The 21,598-nt window shown below is 35.9% G+C and overlaps 1 protein-coding gene across 1 annotated transcript in view; it reads right to left on the bottom strand.

Annotated features, from left to right (window-relative positions):
• The window catches only part of PAPLA1 (Phosphatidic Acid Phospholipase A1), a 92,432-nt gene that overhangs the window by 5,229 nt on the left and 65,605 nt on the right, over positions 1 to 21,598 (bottom strand). The window contains exons 2-15 of the mRNA XM_089713807.1: positions 20,175 to 20,780; positions 10,607 to 15,672; positions 9,293 to 9,422; positions 8,866 to 8,980; positions 8,534 to 8,609; positions 7,834 to 7,971; positions 6,190 to 6,337; positions 5,023 to 5,108; positions 3,993 to 4,151; positions 3,099 to 3,248; positions 2,345 to 2,471; positions 1,572 to 1,680; positions 904 to 989; positions 335 to 456 (exon numbers count right to left, since the gene is read on the bottom strand). Coding sequence (XP_089569933.1) covers positions 335 to 456; positions 904 to 989; positions 1,572 to 1,680; positions 2,345 to 2,471; positions 3,099 to 3,248; positions 3,993 to 4,151; positions 5,023 to 5,108; positions 6,190 to 6,337; positions 7,834 to 7,971; positions 8,534 to 8,609; positions 8,866 to 8,980; positions 9,293 to 9,422; positions 10,607 to 15,672; positions 20,175 to 20,780 — 7,118 coding nt within the window. The remainder of the gene's footprint in view (positions 1 to 334; positions 457 to 903; positions 990 to 1,571; positions 1,681 to 2,344; positions 2,472 to 3,098; positions 3,249 to 3,992; positions 4,152 to 5,022; positions 5,109 to 6,189; positions 6,338 to 7,833; positions 7,972 to 8,533; positions 8,610 to 8,865; positions 8,981 to 9,292; positions 9,423 to 10,606; positions 15,673 to 20,174; positions 20,781 to 21,598) is intronic.

The raw sequence follows: 21,598 nt of genomic DNA, 5'->3' as shown, positions 1-21,598 counted from the left end.
CTAGCGGTCCGCCCCGGCTTCGCCCGTGGTACATATTTCGCAATAAAAAGTAGCCTATGTCCTTTCTCGGGTATCAAAATATCTCCATACCAAATTTCATGCAAATTGGTTCAGTAGTTTAGGCGTGATTGAGTAACAGACAGACAGACAGAGTTACTTTCGCATTTATAATATTAGTATGGATGTACTGTATGCGTTCAAATAAAGTATTTATGCTACCATCTATATTTTTTTTTATAACTATTCTATCTTCTGTATGAGACAAAATGTTCCTCTTAATTCTATTATTCTTTCTTCCATCCATCCATACATCCATACATACAAACATACAAACCTTCTCAAGCTGGTCACTCGGCGGCGGCTGCGTTTTCCACATACTGGACCAAGTGCTCTTTATTGACTCTATTAATTTTTGCTTTATATCCGCACCGAATCTGGTCATCGTGTCTTTTAATTCTGTAAATAATAGTAAAAAGAAAAAATAATTAAGTTAGATCTAATTCAAAATCTTAAATGGCTTTTGTTTATGTAAGAAATGAAGTTCACTCGTAAACATATTTTATTTTAAAAAATGTGTCTTTAAAAATATCCAAATAATACAATACATACTGTACACTGTGCTATAAGCTAAACAACGAATTTTAATTACTTATTTATATTACATGTTAAAAATATCTGAAACCCACAACTTTTTATTTTAATTTCTTTTTTTAATCCACCGATTCGGAATAAAAAACTATGTACGAGTGTAAAAACTCACTAGAAAAGGGCCGATGTTTGAAACAAAAAAAATCACAGTAGGATGAAACCCACTAGAAAATGAGAGGATGTTTACTTTTGAGGAGATTCTTTTTTATGTTTTTTATCATTAAAGACTACTATGTAATTATATTGAAAACTTACCTAAATGCATCCTTTTCCTCCCCTTGTGGTGCGGTATCAAATACGGCTTGACGTCTTTCAGCACTGGATTTATCATTGGTTCGATTCTGGAAAATACAACATTTATAAATGAATGAATGAACGAATGAATTAGTGACCGGATGAATGCCTCGAACTGAACGAATGAATGTTGTTTATTTTTAATTCAAGGTAAATTATGAACATTTCGTAATTTCTAGAAGTAAAAAAGAATATGTGCGTGTACTAGTGTACACACGTAATAAGTGAAACTTCTTTATATACCTTATTTTTCAAAAAATAATTTACTATATGCAACTTTACAGAAATACGTCGAATCACGCGTGGTAGGGATAAGAAAAAGATGACGCGTAACGGAAAAATGTCACGCGTAACGAAAAAGTTTTACAATAATTTTTTTTTCCAACCCCGATAAAGAAGTTTCACTTCAATAAAGATTATTTATAAAATCATTTTATAATGAACTAGCGGTCCGCCCCGGCTTCGCCCGTGGTATATATTTACGTTTTCTCTACATGAAAACCATCCTCGTACTTCAAGGAATATAATAAAAAAAGAATTATCGAAATCGGTTCAGCCGTTCTCGAGTTATGCGCTTACCAACACATTTTGCCATTCATTTTTATATATAAGAAGAAGATAAAACTTACCGGTAAGCTATGGGATCGTATGGATGGAATATATTGAAGAAATTCTTGCAAGTCGGTAGACAGAATTTCTCGCCTAGTAACTCCACGCCGCGTATGCACTCGAAAATAGCTGAAATAAATAAATAAATATTTAAGTAACATCAAAAAAAGTACATTCAGAAAAGATTTTCAAGTAGATTTCAAAAGATTTAATATTTTTTAAGTGAAACTTCTATAGGCGAGTAAAGTTTGTTTGAATCTTGCCAAAGAAGTTTCACTTCTGACACGTGTGACACGACACACGGTCTTTTTTCGTATTTGTAACTTGTAAATATCTATTCGGTGAACCGTTGAATATTGAATCGAAACTTCTTTGGGCGCGTTGAGAGTAAAATTTCAAGGTCGCGTCATGGTAATACCGTCACGTCATGGAGTAAGGCGACGATTTTGGTATCTTTGATTCTTGCGAAAGAAGTTTCACTTCTGACACGTGTGCACACACGCTCTTTTTTATTTGAAAGCTAATGCTTTTGGTTGGTCCCAACTAAATATCATGTTTTAACCATTTGTAGGTGATTAAGTTTTAATGCTAAAAAAATATAAATTAAATACTAGCGGTCCGCCCCGGCCTCGCCCGTGGTACCTACATGTTTAAACTATCCTCAAGTTGGATCGAACTGCACATGGTGTGCGAATTTTATTGCAATCGGTTAAGTGGTTTAGGAGTCCATTGAGGACAAACATTGTGACACGAGATTTATATATATTAATATAATTAGAAACACTATATTTACCTATAGGACTGCCCAAAGCAAAAAGCATTTCTGGATGAAAATCCAATTTGGGATATTTGACCATAGGCTGTCCCGCACCCGCGTAGCCTTGCACGTACGATTTTTCCGTCAAATTCTGTGATGACATCTGTAAATAAGAAAAAAAATTTGGTTGTCTGTAAAGTCGGTTTACTGACGATAGTTGAACGTGACAACGTCTTAAGGCCGATTGCGCTTCTTTGTCGCTCATTCCGCGCTCTCGCTCGCACTTCAAGCCTTACATGGAACGCCTCAGAGCGAGGTAACGCCGCATGAGTCATGTTTTTACGTGCGTGCAGCCGACTCTATCGAATTATAAGACATTGTCACGTCAAAAAAAACGGGTTGCACTGGGGGAGTGCCGGCAGAAGTGAAAACTTGATTATTAACGTTGAGTATGTTTGATATTTTAGAATGGTATCCGTCTTATTTTTGACTACCTTTTTAAATGCTACTAGCCTTCCGCCCGCGGCTTCACCCGCTTTGTTTCAAACCTAATAAATTATATACTAAAATTCCATAAAAACGCTATATCCATCTCATCCTCTGTTGGTGAGGATGGATGTTTGTTGCTCTTCCACGCAAATACTACTGAACCGATTTCAATGAAATTTGGTATGTAGGTAACTGAAGACCCAGAATAACAAATAGCCAGAAATCCCACAGGAAAGGGGGTTTTTCTTTGAAAACGCGGGCAAAGCCGCGGGTGGAAAACTAGTAATCGGTAAATACTAACCTCAGGTAACTGATGACCAAGTAAATCGTATAATATAACACTGCCTAAAGAATGTCCACCCAGAGAGACTCCACCGTCGAAATCCGGGTTTCGCTTCTTGAAAAGGTGGTATATTCTGTTCATTTCGCTGCACACTGTGTCTATTATCGTCTGAAATATAGATAAAAGAATAATATAAATAAATGTGGTATTATAGTCTAGGAGAGTACCCAAGAGTGGAGAGGAGAGTGGCCCAATTATCCTTCTATACTAATACTAGCGGTCCGCCCCGACTTCGCCCGTGGTACATATGAAAAATAGATGTTGGCCGATTCTCAGACTTACCCGATATGCACAGAAAATTTCATGAGAATCGGTCCACCCGTTTCGGAGGAGTATGCAGACTAACATTGTGACACGAGAATTTTATATATAAGAAGATTATAAAGCTGAAGAGTTTGTTTGTTTGTTTGTTTGAACGCGCTAATCTCGGGAACTACTGGTCCGATTTGAAAAATTCTTTCGGTGTTATATCTAACTCTAAGCTCATTTATCGAGGAAGGCTATAGGCTATAATATATCATCACGCTAAGACCAACAGGAGAGGAGCCACGGGGGTGATACCGCGCGGAGCAGCTAGTATGTAATATTTGTCGTTGTCTGTCTCTTAAATGTCCTATTACAAATTCTTATTACCTATTTCATTTAATACCTAGTAGTACAAAGCGAATAATATGGTCTGTAATATTATCTGTCTATTATTATGTATTTGTCATTCTGTTCGTCTGCCATCTCCCAACTGCTATCCCCTCTTCCCACTGCGTACTACTTCTTATGTCCGTTTGTCTATCTTTTTGCACAGTTTTTTTTATCTGTATCTACTATTAGTCTGTCTGTCCGTCTGTCCACACTCACCTGACAGAAGACGGGGCTAGTGTAGAACAGCACGTCGAGTAACGTGTCGTTAGCGAAGCCTCGCAACCACGGTATACTCTCTAGCGTTACATTGGCCAAGCGTGTGTCGACACCCGTTTCCGATGAATGTAGACGTGCGTGCCATGATATTGGTAACACCTGTTTTATGGGAAAATTTTAAAGAATAGAAATGAGGAAGAAAAGTCATTGAGATATACATATGGAGACGACACCGCCTACATCACTTATGTTCCGCTCAACATACGCCATATGGCGTAACTGCACGCTCATTTTTTATTTGTTTTAAAGTGAAACGCATCAAATATGCCTTCGTGTGTGTTACGATATTGCACAAATAATACAAATAATACGGAAAAGTGACTAACATAACTTTTCATCGGTAAGTACCTAACTAGATAATAATTTTTAAAACTTAGTTAGAGCAAAAAAATGGCGCACAGATTTTGTTCGTGGTGTCTCCTCCATACGTAGTAATATTATCTCAATGAGAAAAGTAGGATTCAAAAATAAAATTTGGATTTGGTTAAAAAACACTCCAGCGCAACTTAAGTCTAAAAAGCTGGTCTGCAAAAGATGTATGATACAAATAATAGAAAGCATAATACTACTTTTATAAGCTACCTTTCATGATACAATTATTTTATAGTTTTGACGTGACAACGTCTTATAATTCGATAGAGCCGGCTGCACGCACGAAAAAACATGAATCATGCGGCGTTACCTCGCTCTGAGGCGTTCCATGTAAGGCTTGAAGTGCAAGCGAGAGCGCGGAACGAGCGACAAAGAAGCACAATCGGACGTTGTCACGTTCAACTATCGTCAGTAAACCGACTTTACAGACAACCAATTTTTAAATACAATTATGATCTAGTAAGGGCAGTATTATTTCTTCATCAAAACATATTACCATTAACGTTTTATCAAGAAATCATAAAAAAATGTCAAATACATTAATTATTAAACCTTAAATTTTATCAACAAATAAATAATTACTAAAACATGAACATACCTCGATTCTCCCAACCAGTCCGCTGTCGTAAGAATTCTTATAATGCGACTGCAGTAATTGTAGACTCGTTGTTCGAAAGTCGTTTACTATAAATTAAAATAATAAAACAAATTAAAATCATGCCCTATAGAAAAAAGATCTTAAAGTGTTGTAAATTTTAACATGTATAATGATAGGTTTGGTGTTGAAAATAACATCGAGTAATCTTCTTATATATAAAAATGAATCGCAAAATGTGTTGGTAAGCGCATAACTCGAGAACGGCTGAACCGATTTCGATAATTCTTTTTTTATTATATTCCTTGAAGTACGAGAATGGTTCTTATGTAGAGAAAACGTAAACATGTACCACGGGCGAAGCCGGGGCGGACCGCTAGTCAATAATAAATAAAAATCTGACCTAACCACTTAAAACTTTATTTGTTATGATATACGAATAAGGGCCGATTTTTCAATGCTTGGATAAAACTTATTCGTCGAATAATGTATAAAACTACCATTTTAAAAATGTATTCTAATTGCTCGTATTTGACAGTTTACATGACATTTTAATATTATTGTGTAATACTTTATTGGACGGATAAGTTTTATCCAAGCATTGAAAAATCGGCCCTGAGTGTATGTAGGAATCATATACATACTCATTCGTTCATTTGTGCACATTTTCGTTCCTTCGTTCATTCGTTCTCTTTCAATCATTCCTACGTACACTATTCTTTCGATGCTTCGTTCATTCATTCAAGTTTTTCACCCTTGTTCATTAATTAATACATACATATCATCATAATAATAAATTTTCACTATTTCATTTATTTGATTGTTTGCTCGTTTGTTCACGCATTCCTTCTATCATTATTTCGTTCATTCATTATTCAAATTCAAATTACTCTGTGTATTCTATTCTACAGAGAGAATGTTTGACGACACGGTTGGCGCAGTGGTAAGTAACTACCTATTGAGCCGACGGTCCCGGGTTCGATCCCCGGTCAGGGCAAATATTTGTGTGATGAACTCAATTATTTCTTCTTGGGTCTGGGTGTTATCTACATATGTATTTATTAAATATTATATTTAACGGCGCCTAGTACCCACTACACAAGCCTTAATTATTGAGCTAACTGTGGGACTAGGTCGATTTGTGTGTGAGTGAGTGAGTAAACAACTCACCGACCGCCTCGACGGCGCGCATGCGCATGTCGCACGCGGATCCAACCCCGTGGCACAGTAACAGCAAGTGGTCGACGTGTGATGGCTCTGTGTCTTCTATTTCCGATTCTACACAACCGCGACGAACTACGCGGGGACGGGTTGCTGACTGTGCACAGATAGACGGATAAATGTTAGCTCGTTGTCATGGAAACGTAATTAACTGGAAAATCTAAGTTTGCAAGAGTAGACTAATTTGTGTATTCTTATTATTATCTATTTTCTATCTAATCCCTAAAAACTGTAAGAAAACAATCTATTCCATAATACAACTGAATCAACGCTTTCTTAAATTTTAAAGCCGATTTCCGTCTCATCAAACTATCTCTAGTAACAACTATAGTAATATCTATCTCTATGGTAACGTAATCTCAGCTACCCAATAGTCCAAAAACAATTAAATCTTTAATTGTTGTTTATTGTACGTCAACGGCTATACTAATCTTTTATAATGTGATTACGAGTCAAGTTCAATGTACGTCTTCGTATACTATTTTATACTAACAAAATTTTTAGGAAAGAAATCTAGATTAGGAACTAACAAGTTTTTCCTTCTGATGCCTATATTCCCCCGCTCCATGCACTAGGAATACTAGATGGTCTATTTTCTGCGTTTGATCACCTGTCACTCGAATTTTTGGCGGATTCCTGTATACCGTCTTGCCGAATGTGAACAACTGTGTAAGGAGGGGAAAGGGAAATCAAAAGGATGTGGTAGGATATGTTTTTATTTGTTTATAAATTGGAATAATTATAAGTAGAGGATAGGAGATGAAAATAATGTAGGTAGGAAATAATGGAAAACACAAATAATGCTTTGGTTATATTATATTTTGTGATTTTCTCAAAGCATTTGATAGCGTAGATCATTAAGTTTATTGGTATACTCAATGTCTATGAAATTAAAGGTTCAGTTCAGAACTTCATACCTTGAGAATAGGATAAACCATTAAATTCCTCCATTTACCGTTGTCGTAAATAGAGAAAATCTTAATAATTATTGACGTGTTCCACAGGGTTCTATACTAGGTCCCTGTTTGTTATTGATCTACATTAACGGTTAATACATATTGTCATTTGCAGGATATGTGTATCAATTTTATGCAGGATTTGTTTACAAATTTAAAATTACGTCAACCAGTTCGCTTTGACACCTCGAGTGTATTGAATAACGAAGATAAAAAATATCCATACCTCAAAGATGTAAACAAAGCACTTCTTAAAGATTTTATTTATTTATGCACACCAACTGGAGTGTTGCCAGACCAATCGAACGGTATAGATCTCATCATCGATAGGTGATCAATCTATTGGTCTGCTATGCGACGACGCGGTTGGCGCAGTGGTAAAGTAACTGCCTACTGAGCCGACGGTCCCGGGTTCGATCCCCGGTCAGGGCAAATATTTGTGTGATGAACTCAATTATTTGTCGGTCTGGGTGTTATTATCTATGTATGTATTTATTAAATATTATATTTATCGTCGCCTAGTACCCACAACACAAGCCTTAATTGAACTTACTGTGGGACTAGGTCGATTTGTGTAATAATGTCCTATAATATTTATTTATTTATTTATTGGTCTGCTATCATCATCACCACTCACCGGGCTGCTGCTGAAGCTGTCTCCCGTCTGCAGAAAGTGCACCATCACCGCTGGTCCGTGCATCACCACGAGCTCACTGTTGGGTAACATCAGACGTCTATGCCATTCACCGGTGGTGACGCCGTGACGATATTCCTCCTAGAGGACGAAAATTGTATAAGAAAAAAAAAGTGTGCGTGTACTAGTGTACACACGTAAGAAGTGAAACTTCTTTATGACCTTATTTTTCAAAAAATTATTTACTATATGCAACTTTACAGAAGTACGTCAATCACGCGTGGTAGGGATAAGAAAAAGATGGCGCGTAACGGAAAAATGTCACGCGTAACGAAAAAATGTTACACTAAATTTTTTTCCAACCCCGATAAAGAAGTTTCACTTCAAAAACAAAGAAAAAATGTAATCCAACACACATAAAAAATTAAATTTCGTTTATCATTATTTCCTATTAATTTTTTTACGTATTATTCGGAAATCTTTGCTACATGAATTTAAATACTAAAATAAATCTATACTAATATTATAAAGCTGAACTGAACTGCAGCTGGTCCGATTTGAAAAATTCTTTCGGTGTTAGATAGCCCATTTATCGAGGAAGGCTATATTATATCATCACGCTAAGACCTTCAGAAGCGGAGCCACGCGGGTGAAACCGCGGAACGCAGCTAGTACATATATAATTTAAGTAGCATAGGATTACCTCAAGTTTTTCAGCAACAGGTTCCGTATAAGGTACATATCTCGCGTCCGTGTTGCCTTTGTAGAACCAACTGCATCTGTAATGGTACATCATTTTTTAAGACACATATTAATAGTTAAATCTCTACAATTCCAACACAAAAATTTCTATACTTTTTTCTGTTTGATTTTTCCTAGTATCTTGTTATTGATTCTATTTTTCATTAATATAGGTGAAGTTTCCAAAACCATATATTTTCAGTATTTCTTTTGAACGAGAAACAAACATACATACATCCATCACACACTTTCGCATTTATTATTAGGACAATAATGAAAAATTTGACATCTCACCGTCTAACATTAGTAGGTTTCTCGTTCCAATACACCGGCATACGGAGCCGCCCTTTAACGTTCACGTCGTACCTCCCCCCGTCGGTAGGCACAAGCGTTTCGTCCGTTAGATCCGCTGAAAGTTTAAATTTACGTATAAAAAACTATATTTATGATAATTTTTGAAGTGAAACTTCTTTAGGCGTGTTGAGAGTAAAATTATAAGGTCGCGTCATGGCAATACCGTCACGACATGGAGTAAGGTGACGTGTGCATTTAGGCCTTTTATTACATGATGATAATCCGGCTCGAAGGACCATTATGACCATGGACCATATTTTTTAAACTATATCTACTATTTCACTCTTTATGTTTTATACACAAAGTGTCAAAACAAAACAGTTTCAACACTTGCAATAGAAAAAATATCAAATAAATAAAAACTTACGACTGTTAAAAGCATTCTCTAGCGCCATAGAGTCAGCCATAGAGAAACCTCGCCATATGGAGTTGCCATCTTTATCCACGCGGTAGAACCAGTGGTGTTTCACAGGGGAATATTCTGTTGAGGCACGACTCTGGAATTTGATCATTATGGGGGTGGTAATAAGGTCTATTTTGCTTTGTATTTATTTTAGTGTCTTGTTACATTCTGTTGATTCATGACCCTGGAATTTGATCATTATTTCGGTGGGAATAAGGTTTATTTTGTATTGTATTTACTATAGTGTCTTGTTACATTCTGTTGATTCATGACTCTGGAATTTGATCATTATGTCGGTGGGAATAAGGTTTATTTTGTATTTTATCTATTATAGTGTCTGGTTAAATCCTGTTGAATCACGACTCTGCAAGTTATTTTGAAAATTATGAGGTGGTAATAAGGTCTATTTTGTATTCTATTTATTATAGTGTCTTGTTACATCCTGTTGATGCACGACTTTGGAATAGATATGTTGGTCCTTATATGTGTGGAAATAACGTTTATTTTGTATTGTACATTGTAGAGCACGATTCTGGAATTTGATCTTTATATCGGTGGAAATAATGTCTATTTTGTATTGTATTTACAACTAGCGGTCCGCCCCGGCTTCGCCTGTGGTACATAATATTTACGTTTTCTCTACATAAGAACCATCCTCGTACTTCAAGGAATATAATAAAAAAAGAATTATCGAAATCGGGTCAGCCGTTCTCGAGTTATGCGCTTACTAACACATTTTGCGATTCATTTTTATATATAAGAAGAAGATAGTGTCTGGGTACATTATGTTAATTCACGACTCTGCAAGTTATTTTGAAAATTATGAGGTAGTTATAGGTAGGATACTTTATGAAAACTGATAATGAGCCTGATCTTAATGAAATCAAAGTAAAACGAATTATTTTTACGTTTATGAAATGAACATTAACTACTATTAACTAAGAATTGGTTTAAATATTTATTTTTAATTTTCTATTACTATCTTCTTATATATAAAAATGAATCGCAAAATGTGTTGGTAAGCGCATAACTCGAGATCGGCTGAACCGATTTCGATAATTCTTTTTTATTATATTCCTTGAAGTACGAGGATGGTTCTTATGTAGACAAATGTAAACATGTACCACGGGCGAAGCCGGGGCGGACCGCTAGTTTGGTATAAGAATGTAATATTTTGAAAATATTTTTCAAAAACTAGTTATCAAAATGCACCGCAGAAAAAAAATGTAAAAGACGTACCTAGAAGAAAGTAGGTTCTACTAAGAAAATAATATATACCTCGGACAATATAGCAACCCCGTCATCCGGATCCTCTCGCAACGAATGCTCCATAAAATTAACAGTCACACTTTGATTGTGACTCTCGTTTTTAACATCCATATCAACTTCTTCCTTTTTATCTTCACTAATATCCATACACTTCCTAAATTTACAATCAACGCAATCCAAATTTAATTTAACTATACGCCCCGTGTTTAGATTACAGCAATTTTTACACTTCCTTACTACATCTTGAACATTCTTAGTATCATTACGTGAATTTTCCGGTATCCTATTAACGTCTTTGTCTGTTATTTTAACGTCACTGGCTTCACCTATTGCATCGTTTGATTTATTCATATCAAATTCTACTGTGAAATAATTAACCGTCCTAACTAAATCGTCTTTAGGTGATGGATCCTTGTAATTGGCTAGATCGCGTATTAAATCCATATTTGCATTATATCTCATTTGTGATTCATCTGTTTTGTCTAATTCTTTGTGCGTATCGTCGGTTTTGGGGTCGAAGAAATTGCGAACGTCATTTTCCATAGAGGAATGTCTATAATGGTTTTGTGATTGGCTTAATTCAAAAAAAGACTTCGCGGTGTCCGTTTTTGGTGGTGATGCGAAATAACTGGACAGCCTACTGAAGTTGTTATATTCGCCTTCGTTGTTTGATGTGCTAGCTTCTGTTGCAAAGAAGTTCATAGGATCAGGCAAAGGTGCAGCTTCTGCTTGTGGTGGTGCATTAGTTACTTTCGGAACGTCTTCTTTATTTTCAACAGTTTGACCGGTAAGGCTAGAAAATGCGGGTAGACGTTCCACGTCAGCTATAACCGGTTCTTCTATAGGCTTGGTAAGAATAGATTCTATAGCAACCGTCGGTTTTATTGTAGCATTGCATGTGTGTGTTACATTCGATTGAGTGACTGGCGGTTGAGTGAACGTAACGGTAGGCGATCCTCTAGTTTGTGTTGTGGTATCAGGGACATGTTTCTGGTGATCAGGGGATGTAGCTGGCAGATTGTCCGTTGAAATACCACTGAGCCGTCTATGAAATTCCTTTTCGAAGCCCGGCGGTATACGCATTGGTGGGGGTAAACCTGTGTAAGGTTGTAGCCCTGTAGGTGACGGTAGGGAATTTCTGAAGTGATTATCGACAGCATAGTTCCCTGTATCGAAGTATGACGCTATAGTTATAGCAGGACTGGTTGTAGAGGGAACAGCTGGTGGCGTAGGAACTAACGCTTGGGCTTCGAAAACTTCATCACCCTCTACGTTTTCCATTTGCTTAAATCTCTCAACTCTGTTAGTAAATGAATCAACTTCTGGAACGAAATCTTCGGCACTCTTTTCGCGCTCCATACATTCTATTTTGTCATCGTCAGTTTCAGAGGGCTCGATTACGAAGTCATCGTAAATTGGAAAGTCTTTTTTAGCATCTTGTTCAATAGATAGAACATCTAAGCCACTTTCATCGGATTTATTATCTTCTTCAGGCGCAGCTGGTATATTAATTGGTCTCGGAATAATGGCCGGTTCTTCGTGGGAGTTTTTGAATTCAGCTTTTATTTCATCACTTGCATTGTTAGGTATGTTCTCGAAAAATAATGATTTATTTTGGAGAAATCCTATAGCATTGGGATCAGGTTCAAGAATGTAATCGTGTTCAACTAAATTATTAACATTTAGTATATTATTTATATCAGCTGTATTCCAACCATAGTTTGGGAAAGAATCATCAAGATTTACATCATTCAGAAGTTCGGTAACTGTATGTATAGGTATTTCGTCAATTACTTCTTCAGTAATATTAGCTATATCATTGAGCGGATCGATTGATGCAGCTTGAGTATTCTCGTGCTCATTTTCAGACAGGGCTGCACCAACTGGATTCAATAGTTGAATTGGTGCTGTTATGTTTTCAATTAACTGAGTCGTTAGATCTTCGACCTCGTCTTTTTCTTCAGGTTTATCGACTTCTCTGCATGTTACACAAATATTCAAATCAGAGGCGTCTTCGTCTTGAGCGGGTTCACTCAATATGTTTCCCTGAGATTCGTGTAAAGCCAAACTTTCAAGTTTGTCTTTAACAGCGTTTAGGTCATCAAATGTGGAAGCATTAGGAGGCACACTAGATGTTGATAAACTCGAAAATTCAAATAAATGTGCTGACGATCCTGACGCTGGCTTATCAAAGTATTTAAATAATGTATCGTTACCCTTCATGTCTTTTGATACGTCACCGCGCAGTACATTGAAATTATTCTCAATTGTCGTTGTCTTTATACCATGTATGGGACTGTCTTCAAAACTACTATATACATTTTGCGTTGTTATATCATATTCTGGATCAATTTCGTCTTTGATTATAAAAGTCTTTTCAGATACGACGTTTTCATCAGATGGAAGCAATGGATGCGAATCGAACAGTTTGAATGTATTTTCAATCGGTGGATTTGTAAGCAATTCACTTATCGGTTTTTCTATTTTGTCTGCATCACTTGTTTGCGTGTCGTCTGTCGGTTGTGGCGTAGAATTCAATACCAAATTGGTTACACTTTCGACTATCTTGTCATCTAAATTTGTGGGTTCTGAGGCGACGAATGGTGCGCTGAATAGACTTAATGGGTTATTTTTATTAGGCACAGATGATAAGGTAAGTATGCTACTCTTTTTTACCACATTTTCAGCCATATAAGGCACGGTGGCATCTAAATTGCTTGTAACAGTGGGATATTCCAAAGTTGCAAAGTTATTATAATCATTTTTATAAGTACTTTGTACGTTAGTTGTTATTTTCATTGTTGTAATACCAGATCCTATTGTGCTTCCTACTGTGTTTAAATTAGCTTGGCTATAGCTCGGGTGTTGAACGTCACTTCGATCTATATAAGCGGAAGAAGTATCACGCCAACCAATGTCCATTACAGATTGTTTCACATCTTTGTGCTCATTCATTGATTCTTGCACGTTAAAATTTGCGTTTTGAAATTCAGTATTATAATAATTAGCCGGATAGTTGCTTGGTTGCATTCTATTGTAATCACCAACGAAAATGTCGAATGTTGAACTGTCCTTTGAATAGTCATTGCCGTACGTTTGAGGTGCGTAAGTCGTTTCTTGCTTGTAAGTTGTTTCTCCTTTACTTTCATTGTAAGCTGGATCGAAGAATGTTGTAACAGTACTTTGGATCTTATTGATGTCTATAGAGCCGAGCTTAGATTTTAAAGATCCTAGTAAACCGAATCCTTTAGCTGGTTCCGGGTCTGGTTTCGGTGGAGATTGTTCGTATAGTTCTGTTGTTGGTCGGCTTAAGTCAAAAGCTGTATTATAATTTGTTTGAAATGGTGGCAATGGTACTGATGGAGGGATATACGGTGATGCAACATTAGCGCTATCATATAAAGTTGATGCATTAACACTGGGCATGCTGGGTATATTGCTTTGTGTTTCCGCAACGTTCTGAGTAATTTCTTGACTCGGAGTAAATAATGCACCTTGAAAAGAATCAACCTGAACAGGATTCAATGTCGGCTTGATATTATTGCTTATACTGCCTATACCTTCTATAGGACCCGAATAATATTGAGGTCTTTTCTTCGTCATTCTAAGATTTAGATTTCCTGTCATTTTGGGCGGTTCAATCACAGTTTTTGGTGGTTCTGAAGGTGTGGGATTTTGATTAAAATACTGATTAACATTTGCAGGAGCAGATGGTGGAAGCGGGTTTTCTAATTCTGTTTTTTGTTGAACCATTTTTGTAGGATCATAAAAAACTGGTAGCGGTTCATTTAATACTGATTGAGGTGGTTTTGTGACGTCAATAGGCTGCTGTATCGATGAAGATTGATGTTCTTGTGCTTTAGCTTTCGGTAGTTGAATTGAAGGAGGATATAAAGGTGTAGGATTAGATTGAAACGCTGCCATTGCATTAGAGACTTGTGGCACAATACTTTCTGTTTCAGATTTTGGCGCAGTGAGAACAGTTGGTTCCGAGATAGTTGATTGTGGATAAGGCATATTTGTAGGTTGTTGCACATTCATTCCTGGCCAATGAGTTTGCGGTACGTTTGTTTGCATAAAGGCTCCTTGTTGAGGTGCTGCTTTGTAACTATTTGTTTCCGTGTTCATATCAAAAGAAGAGCTCAGATTTGATGCGAACAAACTGCTAGGTGGTAACACTGTATCGCTTGTACTAACAGAATGTTGTATAGACATATTTCCTTGCGCTACTTGACTTTCTGATTGCATATTGGAACCCTGTTCTTGAGGTTCGAATGTAGGCACAAATATGTTTCCCTGTACGTTCATTGGCGGTGTTTGCTGCTTTATTACCGGCTGTTTTGCTGATATGCGTCTCGCAACTGAAGGTGGTAGCACTGTCCTTTCTACAGAACCTTGGCTTTCACCGCGTGGTACATTTGAAAACATCGGCGGAGGCGGTATGATTTGAGCCGTAGGTGCCGGTATGGGTTTAAAAGTCATAGAGGCATCAGGCTCGAATTGTTCATTCACATTTGCCGAGTTTTGTACCGGCTGTTGTACGAAGCTTTCCGTTTTAGGTGCTGTATTATCGAAGTGGATATTTTGTACCGTTTGATGTACAAAACTCTCTGGTATATGCTGCGTATTGTCCAAGTGAGTATTTTGCTCCGTTTGAGGAATAAAACTTTCCGTTTTAGGTTGCATAGTCTCAAACTGTATGTCTTGACTTGATTTTGTATTAGACTCCGGTGTAAAGAAATTATACACCGATTCCTTCTTTTCCATTTTCGATTCTTGTTTAATAACATCATTATTACTATCACTTGGCGTAAATGTTTCTGGAACGAAGTATGGTGGCTGGTTAACTAGTTCAGCAGTACTATAGGATGCCTGGCCAGTACTGTATGATGTGTTTTGTGCATCTGTGGCATATCCTAGTTGAATTCCTTGATTCGTCTGTGGACTGTATATATTCTGTGGTGGATATGCCATTTGTTGATTCGGATTGTACTGTAAATTCTGTGCTTCGCCAGTCAATCCCGGAATTTGAGCGTAGACTTTTTTCTTCGTTGTTATGCGATAGTTGCCTGTACCTGAAACGGTGAAAAATGTTCAATTAATATTGTTTTACAAATAATGATTGACTACATATTATTGGGATAAACAATAAACAACTTTTTTTTAATACAAAAGCACAATTCGTTTTGTAGATGTACGCCTTATATTACTTCATTTATTAATGTACATTAAAAATTTATTCCAAAGCTGGGTTGACTTAATTTCCCTAAATTTACTACAAAATATATCATCCAATAATTCATCTTCTTTACCGAGATCGATATTTTTTATCGTTTTGCTTACTTGGTAAATTATGAATTTACCTTTTCATTGCACCTACGCTTCCTTCCACTTTTCAAATCTACCCCACCATCAATAGAAGTATCAAAGATCGACTCTTACACAATAATGACGTGATCCAAGGTCATTTTTACCGTATCGTCATTAACAATGAGCACAAATCGTTCAAACACAATTTCCTCTAGTAGTTTAATTCTAATCAACGCAGTAATTTACTATTCACATGTAAGTGCCGCATTATTTTGAACAAACAACGCAACGGTAAATTATGAAAAAAATGTATTAAGAACGATATTGTACTTCTATGTGATTTTATTATTTGTTCAAGTTATGTCATATTTGCATTAATTTCAATTGCTCGTAGTTTAATATCTTTACAAAATGATACATGATATTAAGAAAAATCTATGAAAATTTAAATTCTAAGAAACTCGACAGCATTTGTACGGACAGTTATTTTGTCGTTAGTATGAAAATAAAATTGTAGTTGTTCATAAATTCAATTATTTTTAAAACATTCAATTTTAATTCATTCAATCTTTTTCGACATACGTAATCTAGTAACAAACGAAAAACCTGATCTATTTTCACGATAAACAACAACAACTATAATTTTACATGTTTTAATACATTGGATAACTTTTTTTGCAGAACTAGTACATATCGTAGAGAATTTTTGATATTTAACCTATAATGGCGTATTTAACATTTCTGCCAATTTCTAGCTCCGTGCGAATCTCGACTAGTTTACCACATATTTTTGTTTATTTTGACCGGACTACCAGGAGGCTACATTGCATTACAATCAATGAGTCATACGACCACCTGTTCTCAACCTGGCTACTTAATTACGCCGCCGAAAAGCACGCGGGGTCACGGGAGGTCATTGCCGATGTGATTTTTTGAGTTCCGAAATTACGACGAGTACCGCTCATTATTAATAAAAAGGTTTCATTGCTTTGCATTCTTTAAACATAGGTACATATTATAAATGTAAGTAAATTTGTCAAAAATAGAGTACATGGTTTTTAGACGCATTTATACATAAACCGACATTCCCTACAACACATGGTATCTGAAAGCATTATTATTTCCAAGATGGACAAATGATACATCACTATAGGTCGTCTATAGCCATCACTTATTCACAAATAATAGATACTAATACTACTTTAAGACATCACTATAACAACCAGAAGGCTCTTTATTAAAAACAAACGTTACCTACCACGTTTGTTTTTATAATATAAAAAAGGGAGGACTTTCTGATTGTTTGTAATGACGTATTTTTTAAGCAAGAATACATGAACACAGTCAAAAACAGAAAAAAAAATCCTACACATTTTTCCATTCAAACTAAGGCCCGATTATATCGTTAAACATAACCACTGGATCAAGGAGACTATTAACCGTATGCATTATGTTAATTAGAACCAAAGTAGTCAACTAAATTTCGTTAATCGCCTGATACGTTCACGGTAAAAACACCATAAACAGCAAGTAGGTTAAAACTAAGTTTAGTAGATTATTTTGACACACCTTTAAAAATTTAAGAATGCACGTATTTAAAAGGCGAATTATTCATTATTTTTTAAAATTACTACTTCCCTAATTATGGCTTTGAGAAATTTATTTTACATACACATATATCAAATAGTAACAATTGGATTACCAATTCTATTTAATAGTTGATTTCCTATTAGACTACAAGCCCACATATGAAAAAAATATGGGTCAAATGAACCACCACGGGACATATCCAGTAAGAAAGAAGAGCAAAAAATAATAAGATTCATCACTATGCCGTCACTTGTAAGCTGTCCAACTGAGTGCAGATGAGAATTGAAAAGTACAGGTAGACTCGGTAAATTTTGGTCATATATTTTTGTACGGCATTCTTAACCATCGATAGATCCATTAAAAATAATAAGAAACCGCTCAGTGCCGTACAAAAATGTTGGTCCACCAAGTCGGAATTTTAATTTCATTTCCGAGAGTTACCGGGGGTAAATTTGGTCATTTGACCATGTACGGCATCTGTGTCATACTATTGCTATACTGCTTTTAATCCATTATTCCGCAACGCCGTACAAAAATCATGGGGACAAGGGGAAAAAATCGAGAGTTGTAATCCCCTCTCTTTCCCCACTCCAGGGGGTCATTTGACACAACACGAAATAAATTTATTTTTAAAGTATTTTATGCATAGATAATATTTTTTCATGTGCCGTACATTTTCGTTGGTTCAAAGGGGAAAAATCTGAAAAAGAAAAAATCCATATAACGAAATGTTTGCTTTATATTTTGATAATAAAATATAAATATACATTAATATTAAGAAGCTCGAGGTGGTTAATTATCACCTTGGAAAGTCGGAGTCAAGTGGAATGGACTCCGTTAAATTGATGAACTAATAAAAAAGCTATGAACGAAAAGATGTGAATTATATGCAATCAGCCCATGAATACAGGTAAAGTCACAAGCAAATGCTAGTATTATATACATATTCAAAATGTACAAGTAAAGCGCTTTCAAATGATACCAAACACGGCATATTTATCTTAACTTTATTTTTTTACTCTGTATGTTTTGTCCGCTAGAGGGCGCCACATTAGATTTTGTGAAACCCCATATAGCCTTTAGCTAGCTGGTCGCTGGTTATCCAGTGAACAATTCAGATGCTTCTAATGATATGTTATTTGTCGAATTCTGATAAGAAGTTTAGAAGTTACGAGGGAATAGATGAACATACATACATGACCTGTCAAAACCATAACCCTCCTTTTGCTTTGCCGTAGTTGGGTAAAAATATGTTAATGCCGTACTGTATCAAATGGCCATAAAGCACCCTTAAAATTGTAGCTTTCGTCGCTTTCATCAGCCTAAAAGATGTGGTCTGCACAAAAATGTACGGCATCGTTTTTTCCTAATTTATCTATGTTAATACTATTTAAAACAACGAATAAAGTGTAGAAAACTATTATATTTCATTAATCTACGATGTTTAAACTTTAACAAAATTTCTGGTTTTGCATTTCTCTATAACTTTTTTTAGAACGGTTTCTTTTGAACGGCAATACTATACAACAATTGAATTTTACAATATCATGCTAAAAAAAAAGTTCCCGTACAGGGTCAAATGACCTTACAGCTCTTTATATCAAGAATTCGATGAAATTAAGATGATTATTGGTATACATTTAAAAGAACAATTATTTTTTGACGGCATTGCTTTTAATAGTACTTTTGAGTGCTAGATAATGTTTTGGAACCGAAGCCGTACTTAGTCAAATGACCCCCTGGAGTGGGGAAAGAGAGGGGATTGCAACTCTCGATTTTTTCCCCTTGTCCCCATGATTTTTGTACGGCGTTGCGGAATAATGGATTAAAAGCAGTATAGCAATAGTATGACACAGATGCCGTACATGGTCAAATGACCAAATTTACCCCCGGTAACTCTCGGAAATGAAATTAAAATTCCGACTTGGTGGACCAACATTTTTGTACGGCACTGAGCGGTTTCTTATTATTTTTAATGGATCTATCGATGGTTAAGAATGCCGTACAAAAATATATGACCAAAATTTACCGAGTCTACCTGTACTTTTCAATTCTCATCTGCACTCAGTTGGACAGCTTACAAGTGACGGCATAGTGATGAATCTTATTATTTTTTGCTCTTCTTTCGTTCTAGATATGACCCCTGGTGGTTCATTTGACCCATATTTTTTTCATATGCGGGCTTGTAGTCTATATATGATTATAGTCAATGACACAGGTAGAGTTTTTGCTTGTTATTATATTAATTTACTCTTTATATTATTTTATATTATAGTCTATTTGTTTTTTACGTTCTGTATTTGTTGTTTAGTCTATGGATGAACATCATTTTCTAGATACATAGAAGAAATATGACGACCAGGTTTGCTTTTTTCGCAAAAGTGTGTAAAATCACACAAAGCAATAGAAGGCAGCTAGAATAATCATACTGTTACGTAATAATATAAAATATAAATCTTATACGTACACTTAGCTAGTCAACAAGCTTGAACTGACATAAATATTTTAAGAAGCCTATGTCTCTCGATAGTCACGTAATTTTCTACTTATTACATTCCAAATCGCTTCAGTTACTTTATCCATTGACCATTACCGACAAAACAAACCAAATCTCTCTTCTATAGAATATCAACAACAACATTACAAACTGATCTAACATCTATAAATTCGTACTTACCAATAGCCGGCGGTTCCGTTAGCGGAGGTGGTGCTACACTCCTCGGAGCATCAGGCACACCCAGCGGAACGCTCTCCTCTCTATACACGTTACCAACATCAGGCACATCCTTGCTCTTCATACTCAGCATGTTCGAAAACGAGCTGAACACCGCGCTAGCCACTTGCGGCAAAACTGTGGGTAACTGCGAGAAATTCTGCGCAATATCCGCTGTTAGACTATGCTGTATTTCCTCATTCGCTTTCTCAGGCTCGTTCAAGTTAATCTCCTCTAGATTTTCCTCTACCGCCTGCAAATTCGCATTCTGATCCTCCTTTATAATGCTACTCAATGGAGCGCTTACGTATCTCGAGCCTTGCAAACGCGCAAAGTACTCGTTCACGTCGAAATCATCATCCGACTTCACGGACGCCTTCGATTGAGTGGACGTTGTGATCTCTTTAATTTCATTGTTTTGCGAATCTTTTTTTATGTGTGACGTGTTCAAATTGACGTTCGCGAAAATGTTTGGTGGGAGCGGATTTGAATTAGCATCGCCAGATGGGAAGTTTGATATATTTTGCGTGGTGTTCGCCAAGGTAGCTGTTTGGGGCCCGCATTGTATATCTGGAAAGAAAAAAAGTAAGTTAAATTATGTGAAATATTTACAGAATTAGTCTCGAGAATCAAATAGTAAAATATGTTTTAACAAAATTCGCAATACAGACATCGCTAACATCGATACGTCATTTCTACTTTTAGTTTAATAAAGTAGCATGAATATTCAGTAACAATACAATTTCACGGTTATTAGCTCAGTGCTAATACGAGTACACAATATAAAACTCCATGTTAACAACTAAACCAAATTCAAAAATTAAAATATATTTTGAAAATCGTGATATTGGATATCAGCCATCAGCCTTTTTTTTTATAGTGGGGAAATCTTCCAAAGATACCCATGGCCCCCGGGGATGGAGCTTGGCTCCATCCCCGGGTTATGTCGGATTCTTACCGAATCAGCCATCAGCCTACCAAAATATTTTTAAACAGTCACAATACGATGTTTTAAGAGTAAAAAAGATTTTTTAGGTTTTTGTAAATATTGCAACGAAAACGGATGAAACGTTATTTTCTTCAACTGTATAGTATTTTTTGGTGATTGATTTTACGCGAGTATTATACATTTAGAAAGTGTTTAGGTTATAACGATTTTAAACGCGTTTAAAATCCGTAAATTAATTAATTAATTATTTTGTGTGTATTTTCTTTTGTTTCCGTTTATTTTTGTTATTTTTTTCTGTTTGTATTGTGTGGTGCTAAATAAACATTCTTTCTTTCTTCTTTCTTTCTTAAATGTCCGTAATTTCAACTATTTAGTACATGTAATCCTTACTAACATTCCTTTTTCAGCCTCATAGCATTATAGTTATAAGAATTATGTA

Source organism: Colias philodice, chromosome 31 (assembly GCF_061535455.1).
Source record: "Colias philodice isolate Cphi_HAF_F1 chromosome 31, ilColPhil1 Martin Lab GWU primary, whole genome shotgun sequence".
Classification (NCBI taxonomy): Eukaryota; Metazoa; Arthropoda; class Insecta; order Lepidoptera; family Pieridae; genus Colias; species Colias philodice.
This window is presented reverse-complemented; position numbering and strand designations above follow the sequence as displayed.